The sequence below is a fragment of the Somniosus microcephalus genome, chromosome 12, assembly GCF_052327205.1.
Source record: "Somniosus microcephalus isolate GS21.2 chromosome 12, FLI_Smic_1.0, whole genome shotgun sequence".
In the NCBI taxonomy this organism is placed as follows: Eukaryota; Metazoa; Chordata; class Chondrichthyes; order Squaliformes; family Somniosidae; genus Somniosus; species Somniosus microcephalus.
This window is the reverse complement of record NC_140998.1, coordinates 212,533,535-212,544,189: the sequence shown is the minus strand read 5'-3', so window position 1 is coordinate 212,544,189 and position 10,655 is coordinate 212,533,535. Positions and strand designations below refer to the sequence as shown.

General features: G+C 47.3%; 1 protein-coding gene across 1 annotated transcript; it reads left to right on the top strand.

Annotated features, from left to right (window-relative positions):
* Positions 1-1,664: 1,664 nt before the first annotated feature.
* LOC147110019 (interferon-inducible GTPase 5-like) lies at positions 1,665-9,648 on the top strand. The gene is made up of 2 exons (XM_086004015.1): positions 1,665-1,742; positions 6,764-9,648. The coding sequence occupies exon 2, from the start codon at positions 6,769-6,771 to the stop codon at positions 7,927-7,929; it is 1,161 nt and encodes a 386-aa protein (XP_085860141.1). The 5' UTR covers positions 1,665-1,742; positions 6,764-6,768; the 3' UTR covers positions 7,930-9,648.
* The last annotated feature ends 1,007 nt before the right edge of the window (positions 9,649-10,655 follow it).

Genomic DNA, 10,655 nt, shown 5'->3' with positions numbered 1-10,655 from the left:
GGTGGTAGAAGTTTGGAGGCAGATTCAATCATGGCTTTCACAAGGGAGTTGGATAAGTACCTGAAGGAAAGAAATTTGCAGGGCTACGGGGAAAGGGCGGAGGAGTAGGACTAGCTGAAGTGCTCTTGCAGAGAGCCGGCACGGGCTCGAGGGGCCGAATGGCCTCCTTCTGTGCTGTAACCATTCTATGATTCTATGAACTCTCTTCCACAAACTGCAGTTGATGCTAGATCAATTGTTAAGACCACTCGGCTCCCGACCTCATTACAGCCTTGGTCCAAACATGGACAAAGGAGCTGAATTCCAGAGGTGAGGTGAGAGTGACTGCCCTTGACATCAAGGCAGCATTTGACCGAGTGTGACATCAAGGAGCCCTAGTGAAACTGAAGTCAGTGGGAATCAGGGGGAAAAGGCTCCACTGGCTGGAGTCATACCTAGCACAAAGGAAGATGGTTGTGGTGGTTGAAGGTCAATCATCACAGCCCCAGGATATCACTGCAGGAGTTCCTCAGGGTAGTGTCCTAGGTCCAACCATCTTCAGCTGCTTCATCAATGACCTTCCCTCCAACATAAGGTCAGAAATGGGGATGTTCGCTGATGACTGCACAGTGTTCAGCGCCATTCGCAACTCCTCAGATAATGAAGCAGTCCATGCCCGCATGCAACAAGACCTGGACGACGTTCAGGCTTGGGCTGATAAGTGGCAGGTAATATTCACGCCACACAAGTGCTAGGCAATGACTATCTCCAACAAGCAAGCGTCTAACCACCTCCCCTTGACATTCAACGGCATTACCATCGCCGAATCCCCCACCATCAATATCCTGGGGGTCACCATTGACCAGAAACTTAACTGGACCAGCCACATAAATACTGTGGCAACAAGAGCAGGTCAGAGGCTGGGTATTCTGTGGCGAGTGTCTCACCTCCTGACTCCCCAAAGCCTTTCCACCATCTACAAGGCACAAGTCAGGAGTGTGATGGAATACTCTCCACTTGCCTGGATGAGTGCAGCTCCAACAACACTCAAGAAGCTCGACACCATCCAGGACAAAGCAGCCCATTTGATTGGCACCCCATCCACCACCTTAAACATTCACTCCCTCCACCACCGGCGCACCGTGGCTGCAGTGTGTACCATCTACAAGATGCACTGCAGTAACTCACCAAGGCTCCTTTGGCAGCTCCTCCCAAACCCGCCACCTCTTCCACCTAGAAGGACAAGGGCAGCAGGCGCATGGGAACACCACCACCTCCAAGTTCCCCTCCAAGTCACACACCATCCTGACTTGGGAGTATATCGGCCATTCCTTCATCGTCACTGGGTCAAAATCCTGGAACTCCCTCCCTAACAGCACTGTGGAAGTACCTTCACCACACGGACTGCAGCGGTTCAAGAAGGCGGCTCACCACCACCTTCTCAAGGGGCAACTAGGAATGGGCAATAAATGCTGGGCCTCGCCAGCGACGCCCAGATCCCAGGAACGAATAATAAAACAAGCTGAAGATGGTTGGGCCTGGGACACTGCCCTGAGGAACTCCTGCAGTGATGTCCTGGGGCTGAGATGATTGGCCTAGGTATTGGCACACAATGAGTTAAAAAAAAATAAACCGCTCCTTCCCAAATTAACACAGGTGTTTCCATTAAGTAATTAGCCAGAAGTCGTTAATTAGCATGATAAAAACTGTGGTACCAGTCAGAAGGTAGTACAAGGGGTTGTGTAGCTGTAAGTGATCACCAGGTAAGTGGGTGCTCTGAGCAATTTTCTGTTTCCTTCACCTGGGCCAGGTATTGGGGGCTTTCAATATTCAGGTTGTTAGCCTAGTCTGGTCTTTCCCTGGAATGGTGACTGTGGTGGGAAGCACCAAGGGGAACACTTCCCTTTTTTTCCCCCCCCTCTATACATTGGATATACGGCACAGAAACCGGTCATTTGGCTCAACTGGGCTATGCTGGTGTTTATGCTCCACTTGATCCTCCTCCCGTCTTTCCTCATCTAACTCTCAGTGGAACCCTCTATTCCCTTCTCGCTCCTGTGCTTGTCCAGTCTCCCCTTAAATGCATCTATACTATTTGCTTCAACCACTCCCTGTAGTAGTGAGTTCCACATTCTCACCACTCTCTGGGTAAAGAAGTTTCTCCTGAATTCCCTGTTGGATTTCTTGGTGACTATCTTCTATTGATGGCCTCCAGTTATGCTCTTCCCCACAAGTGGAAACATTCTCTCTGTATCCACTCTATCAAAACCTCTCATCATTTTACAGACCTCTATTAGGTCACCCCTCTGCCTTCTCTTTTCAACAGAAGAGACCCGGCCTGTTCATCCTTTCCTGATAGGTGTACCCTCGCATTTCTGGTATCATCCTTGTAAATCTTCTCTGCACCCTCTCCAGTGCCTCTATATCCTTTTTATAATATGGTGACCAGAACTGTACGCAGTGCTCCAAGTGTGGTCTAACCAAGGTTCGATACAGGTTTAGCATAACTTCCCTACTTTTCAATTCTATCCCTCTGGAAATAAACCCTAGTGCTTGGTTTGCTTTTTTTTTAATGGCCTTGCTAACCTGTGTCGCAACTTTTTCCTCCTCTTCCCTTGTCTACAGCAAATCATTGTTTCTTTAGAAATTTTCATGCTTTAGCAGTAAGTGGGGAAACCCAACATGCTGGTGGCAATCCTGCTCTGTTAACTTTCCCTTATTTTTTTTTGATTGTCTGATTTCAAAATCACTGTTCACCTTTCCTTCTGTGTGGCCTCCCCCTCTCCCTATCTCTAATCTCTGTCCCTACAACCCTCTGATCTCTGTGCTCCAATTCTGTCCTCGTGTCCCTGATTTTTTTTATTTTTGTGCTCTTCCATTGGTGGCTGTGCATTCAGTTGCTGATACCTTTAACCTTGACCTCTAACTCTATATCTCTCTGCTCCTTAAAGTACCTCTTTGGCCAAGTGTTTGGCCATCACCCTAATATATCCTTGTGTGGTTTTGTTTTATTAACTCCTGGTGAAGTGCCTGAGGCTGTTTGACCAAGTTAAAAGTGCTACATAAATTGTGATTGTAGCTAAGTTGGGAGTAAATAGCAGCTCTTTATCTGCCCACCTCTGTTCCTTCAAGAAATTGGGGAGGCTCTGATAGTGATGCTGAGTGTGAGTTCTGACTTGTGCACTCCATTGAGAAGACTAGTAGTGACTGCACCTTGGTGAGAAGATGGATGATCACATTTTCAGGCTAAGCCACCCAGCTTAGTGTACAAACACTCACTTCAGAACAGTCTCTATAATGGTATAAATGCCCCTGTGTTGGTCCTCCTAGGCTCTAACTTGCCAACTTTTTAAGGAATGTAATTCTAAAGGACTTGTTTCTATAGAGCCTTTCACCACCTCTGGATGTCCCAAAGTGCTTCATGGCTACTGAAGTACTTTTTTTTTGTGTAGTCACTGTTGCAAATTTGTGCATAGCAAGCTCCCACAAATGGCAATGTGATCAATGACTAGATCCCCTCTTTTTTCAGTGATGTTGTTTGAGTGATAAATATTGGCCCCAGGACACCGGTGCAAATTTCCTTGCTCTTTGCAATTGTTATGGGATCTTCCGTCTGCTAGAGGGAACAGATGGTGGCTCTGCTTAACGTCTCCTCAAAGTCTGCCCCTCCGACGGGGCAGCGCTCCCTTGCTGCCGCCCCTCCGACGGTGCGGCGCTCCCCCGGTGCCACCCCTGGGAGTGTCTGCCTAGATTTTTATGCTCGAGTCTCTAGTCGTTGGACTTGAACCCATGACCTTCTGACTCCTAGGCACAAGATGCTCAGTCCCTAGCACATGTTAACACTGGCTTGAAGCTAACCCAAAGAACTGACTTGTGATCTAGATGGGGCTGGTTTGGGGATGAGCGATGGGTCCCTGAAATTAATTTTCTGGTCCATTTGTCCCTTCATGTATTGTTTCCAGTAAATGATGCTTCAATGGATATATCCTGTTGAATGTGGCAACCACTATTAATGGATTAATTGGGCTATTTACTGTTTTGCTGGTATGAGATTGGCATTGCATGATTAGATTGACTTAATGTTATTGATTTCCAGACACTGATGTGTTTAACTTCAATTGCTGGCTTTTCATTCTGCAGTCCTGAGTTCAGCTGGGAATTGTAAGAACATAAATAGGAGCAAGTGTAATCCACTTGAGCCTGCTCTGCCATTCAATAAAATCATGACTGATCGTCTACCTCATCTCCACTTTCCTGAACTATTCCATTAGTATCCAAAATATATTGCTGTCTTGAATAGACTGAACGACTGAGCCTCCACAGCTGTCTGGGGTAGAGAATTCCAAAGATTCACTGTGCTCTGAGTGAAGAAATTCCTCCTCATCTCAGTCCTAAATGGCCAAGCCCTTATTCTGAGACACTGACCCCCTGGTTCTAGACTCCAGCCAGGGGGAAACATCCTCTTGGCATCTCCCCTGTAAGCTGTGACTCAGTTGGTAGCACACTCGCCTGAGTCGGAAGTTTGTGGGTCCAAGTCTCCACTCCAGGGACTCACGCATGCGCACAAAGCTAGGCTGACACTCGGAGGGGCGGTACTGAGGGAGCACCGCACTGTCGGAGGGGCGGTACCACCTCTCTTAAACCGAGGCCCTGTCTGCTCTTGGGTGGATGTAAAAGATCCCATGGCACTATTTTTGAAGAAGAGCAGGGGAGTTCTCCCTGGCCCTGGTCAATATTTATCCCTCAACCAACATCAATAGATTATCTGGGCATTACCACATTGCTGTTTGTGGGAGCTTGCTGTGTGCAAATTGGCTGCTGTTTTCCCACATTACAACCGTGACTACACTTCAGAAGTACTTTATTGGCTGTAAAGTGCTTTGAGATGTCCGGTGGTCATGAAAGGTGCTACAGAAATGCAAGCCTTTCTTACCCTGTCAAACCCCTTAGAATTTAATGTTTGAATGAGATCACCCCTCATTCATCTACACTCCAGAGAATATAGGCCTAGTCTACTCAATCTCTCCTCATGGGACAATCTCTTTCTTTTCCCCCCCACCCATTCCAGGAATCAGTCTAGTGAACCTTTGCTGCACTCCCTCTGACGGTATATTCTTCCTTGGGTAGGGAGAACAAAACTGTACACAATACTCCAGGTGTGGTCTTGCCAGTATAATCTATAACTGATCAAAATGAAATTCTTTAAAGAAAGTCAGGGCAGAAGTGAGGTTTGTCTGACCTATTTTATAGGACTTGCCTCATCAATCATAATTAAAGCGGTGTTAATTTGCACTTGTAGCTGAATGCGAGTCACGTACCGAGCCACCTCGTGGTCATGGCCTGTCTTCATAAATGATACCGCACAGGAGGTCATTCGGCTCATCATGCCCGTCTGCTCTGACACAGCTATCCAATTGGTTCCATGCCTTTGCTCACTTCCCCATAGCCCTGTACATTTCCCTTCCCAGTATTTATCCAATTCCTTTTTTTTGTTTTAAGTTGACTATTAAATGTGCTTCCACTGCCCTTTCAAGCTGTGCATTCCCAATCGCTAATCTTTGCATAGTAGATGTAATTTATCTGGATTTTTCAAAAGGCCTTCGCTGGGGTACCCCATAATAGACTGATGAATGAGGTCAGAGAATGTGGAGTCCGGGGACAAGTAGCAGACTGGATTGCTGGCTGGCTTCAGGACAGAAAGCCGAGAGTAGGAGTAAAGGGTAGCTATTCAGTGGCAGAAGGTGGGTAGTGATGTTCCACAGTGCTGGGACCACTGCTGTTCACCAATTTACATAAACGATTTAGACCTTGGAATCAAAAAACACCATTTCTAAATTGGCAGATGATGCCAAATTGGGAGGGATAGTCAATACTATGGAGGACTGCAACAAGTTACAGGAGGACATTAATAAACTTGCAGAATGGGCATATAATTGGCAAATGAAGTTCAACACAGATAAATGTGAAGTATTATGTTTTGGTAGGAAGAATAGGGAGGTCACTTTTCACTTGGAGGGTGTGAGTCTTGGTGGGGTAGAGGAAGGGATCTGAGTACAAATACAAAGTTGTGACAGGTTAGCAAGGCCGTAAAGCAACCGGGCACTAGGGTTTATTTCTAGGAGGATTGAATTAAGGTGGGGGTCAACAGAGCCCCATCGATCATTAAAATCTCACGACAGGTACAGAAAATAATCCAAGGCTAATGGAACGCTGGCCTTTCTATCGAGAGGACTAGAATACAAGGGGGTAGAAGATATGCTGCAGCTACACAAAGCCCTGGTTAGACCACACCTGGAGCACTGGGAGCAGTTCTGGGCACCGCACCTTAGGAAGGATATACTGGCCTTGGAGGGAGAGCAGCGTAGGTTTACCAGAATGAAACTTATAAAATTCTAACCGGACTAGATGCAGGCAGGCTGTTCCTGATGGCAGAGTCCAGAACCAGGGGTCACAGGATAAGGGGTAAGCCATTTAGGACTGATAAGGAATTTCTTTGCCCAGAGTGGTGAACCTGTGGAATTCTCTACCACAGAAGACAGTTGAGGCCAATTCATTAAATATATTCAAGAAAGAGTTAGATATATTTCTAAGGGATATGGGGGAGAAAGCAGGGACAGGATACTGAGTTTGGATGATCAGCCGTGATCTCATTGAATGGCCGACTCCTGCTCCTATCTTCTATGTTTCTATGGTTATGGAACCTTAAAATGGGGTGGGGGTGCTTTTATCTGGCAGTGTTTATTTATATTGTGGATTACAACCATTTTTTTTCCTCCTGGTTTAGTAATCATGGAACTAGAAGTTGAAGAAATTCTCAAAAGGCTCTCCAATGCCATGCAGCACGGAGGGATACCTGAGATGGCATCTGTTGTGCAGGCAGAAAGGAAGCGAATCGAATGTGTGACTGTTCACGTGGCGGTCACTGGCACCTCTCGCGTCGGGAAGTCCACTTTCATTAATTCGGTGATGGGCTGCGAGGATGGCGCCACTGCCACCTACACTACCGAGCAGGGGGCCAAGCCCGCTGCATACGGGCGGCCAGGCACCCCCAACGCCGTCTTCTGGGAGCTGCCCAACATCGAGGGGTCCAACTTCTCGCCCAGCGACTACCTGAAGGCTGTCGACGTTGAGAAGTATGTCGGCTTTTTCATCATGTCATCGACAGAGTTCACCAAGGAGGCCGCTGCACTCGCCGCGGAGCTGAAGCGCGTTGGCAAGCTGTTCTACTTCATCCGCTCCAAGATCGACTTGGACGCCCATGACTACAAAGTGGAGGAATTCGCGGAGGAGGTCCTGCATGCCGTTGCCCGATACAGCTTTGAGAACCTGGGCATTGACTACGCGCTCGCCCGCCTCTTCTATGTGTCCTGCCACGAGCGGGAGAAGTTTGACTTCCTGGCGAGTATTCAGGCCATGCAGAAGCATGCCTCGCCTGCCCTCCAGCGACATGCTCTGCTCGTGTCCCTGAACTACCTGTCGGTGAAGATGGAGCTGAAGAACTCTCTGAAAGAGTTGATTCCGCTGTCGGCCATCCACAGCTGCATCGTTGAGCCCGTCGTGGTGGAACAGCTGGCTTATGAGGCCAATATCCGTTTTCTGTACGACGAGATTCGCTTTTACCGCACCATCCTCGGGCTGGATTATCCCGCCTTGCACAAATGTGCCAAGCTGGTCAGCCGGCCGACCTTTGTGCTGTCGGACGAGATCCAGACCAAAATGGCCCGGGAGCTGACAGAGAAGAACGTCGTGGACGAGCTGGCTAAGTGGACGGAGAAGAATGTCCTGGTTGCCCCCAGCAACGTGAAGTGGATACCGCTGCTCCAGTTGTTGCCGGGCGGGAAGCTGTCCGGGGCCTCCACCATCCGGCTGCTGGACGCCATGTTGGAGCAGTTTACTGATGATGCTTACCGGGTGGAGAGGAAAATGGCCGCCGTGCTGAGGGGCGAGTAGCCATGTTCGGAGTTGCGGCAGTCGACGGGCATTGCTACAAACTGGGGAGGGAAGAGAATGGCAACTGCCTTGTTCAAAACCAACTTTGGAATCCCCCTTGGGTGGGTGATTTGCCTCAATTCCTTTAGTCTTCCCGCTTCCTCTTCAATGTAACCTCCTGCATAGGCATTTGGTGCTCTGCCAGTTCAGATTGCTAACATGTGACAACCCTTGTTTTTTGTAATTTTCCAGCAGGGAGTGGTCTTGGGATGAAATGGGGATATTTTATTCCCTGCTGGTTAGAGTACTAAGTGAGATTGGCATCGATGCTATAATTCAGGCTAGCAGTCGACATGACCAGAGGGCACAGAACTGACGTGAGTCTAGTATTTCACAGCAGTGGTTAAGTTGGTAGAATGCTTCAGTTGCCCATATATCTATCTAACTATATAGATGCTGCTGCGGTCAAAGCAACATTGAATGTCCCTCCATCGGAAAGGGGCAACATGGTCCTGATGAGATGGTGCAGGGGAAATGGTTCTGTAACTAGTAGTGCTGTATTAGGCATTCAACACTTTTTTTTTTAAATGGCAGTCCTTGAGTTTTGGTGCAAAACTGGGTCTCTTCCCTCCCCCTGTAAAGGTAACATTGATAACTGGCATTAACATCACTAAATGGTCAATGGAGATCCCAATATTGATTTGACAATTACTGACTCCCTCTAATGAAGCTGGATAAATTGATTCCCACTAGTGTCAATGCTTTGACCTGTAACCCTTGTGTGCTCTGGCTGAAGTGATAGTTGGGGAATGATGCAAGACTTCAATTTTTGACTCCACCCTTTTGCCACAAAGCCAGTGGCAGTGAATAGCATTGGGTTGGGAGAAGGTGCCCCTTGCCAACAGCTCGCGGGCTAGGGAAATGGTCTGGGCACATCTGGGGAGAATGTTCCTGGACTAAAGGAAGCCCTTTAACAGACGGGCAAAAAATGATCTGACTAGGCTCTATCCAAATGAGTAATACTCATTTTAGTGTACAATATTTGGGGAATGACAATTGGTGGTGCTGCTTTATTTCCCAAGTGAAACAAGTTGAGGGAGTTTGTGGAGATGGGAGGAAGTAGGATTGCGAAAGGAAATGTCAAGTGTGTAGAGAAAGTAGTAGTGGCCATGATTTCAGACCAATGCAGTAGCGCCCAAGAGTTTGGTCAGAATAAAATGCTCCTGTTTCTTGGAACAGATTACGGTTGAATATAGGTCTCCATTTTATATTCAGTACTAAAAGGTATACTCCATTACATGTCAGATGACTCCAGCCATGTGTAACTGCTTAATCAGTTAACCTTTGACTATGTCTCACTGAGACAGACTCTATCTGCAGTCATGAGCTTCATGATATAAATTAAAGTCCTTCCTACTGAGTTTTTTTTTAAGAAGGGACAGGAATTTAAATGATTGGGTTGGCAATCTTAAACATTCTGAAGTTCATGTCTGTGCACATTATTACCTTGACTTCTCTAGGTGGGTTTAGTGAAGGATAAAGTGCAGTAGGCAGTCTTATTTTTGAAATGGCTTTGGGATTTTCCTAACTGCTGGATGTAACTTGTATCTGCCCTGTTGTACCAGAACTTGCTGTTAAACCTGACCATAGATGCCTTGTGTACATGGGTCTTCCTGTAAGACTGTCTATGCCTGTGTGTGGGATCATCATGTTAATAAAATGGAACTGTTCACATCATCATATTCTGGTGAGGATTGTCTTGATTTTTCTCCTAACCAGTGTAGTCAGTAAAGAGTCAGTTATACAGCAGAGGCCTGCCGGCCATCAAGCCCTGTCTATTCTAATCCCATTTTCCAGCACTTGGTCCATAGCCTTGTATGCTATGGCGTTTCAAGTGCTCATCTAAATGCTTCTTGAATGTTGAGGGTTCCTGCCTCTACCACCCTTTCAGGCAGTGAGTTCCACATTCCAACCACCCTCTGGGTGAAAAATGTTTTTCCTCAAATCCCCTCTAAACCTCCTGCCCCTTACCTTGAAACTATGCCCCCTGGTTATTGACCCCTCTACTAAGGGGAAAAGTTCCTTTCTATCTACCCTATCTATGCCCCTCATAATTTTGTACACCTCAATCCGGTCCCCCCTCAGCCCCAGCCTGTCCAGTCTCTTCATAGCTGAAGCGCTCCAGCCCAGGTAACATCCTGGTGAATCTCCTCTGCACTCCCTCCAATGCAATCACATCCTTCCTATAGTGTGGCAACCGGAACTGCACAGTATTCCAGCTGTGGCCTAACCAGTGTTTTGTACAGCTCCATCATAACCTCCCTGCTCTTGCCTTCATTAGCTGAGGCATAGAATGTAAGTATCCCATATGCTGCCTTAACCACTTTATCTACCTGTCCTGCTGCCTTCAGGGATCTATGTACATGTTCACCCAAGCTCCCTCTGATCCTCTGTCCTTCCTAGGGTCCTAACATTCATTGTGTATTCCCTTGCCTTAGTCCTCCCAAATTGCATCACCTCACTTTTCAGTGTTAAATTCCATTTGCCACTGTTCTAACCAACCTGTCTATCGTCCTGTAGCCTGAAGCTTCCCTCCTCGCTATTTACCACTCCACCAATTTTTCATGTCATCTGCGAACTTACTGATCATACCTCCTACATCGTATCTAAATCATTAATGTGTGGCGACACGCCACCATTGGACATAATCCACTCATGGCGGCACGGACAGTTTACGCAGGCGCACT

Bases quoted from the DNA above. Each gene is read 5' to 3' on its own strand.
- LOC147110019 (XM_086004015.1), top strand. From the start codon at position 6,769: ATGGAACTAGAAGTTGAAGAAATTCTCAAAAGGCTCTCCAATGCCATG.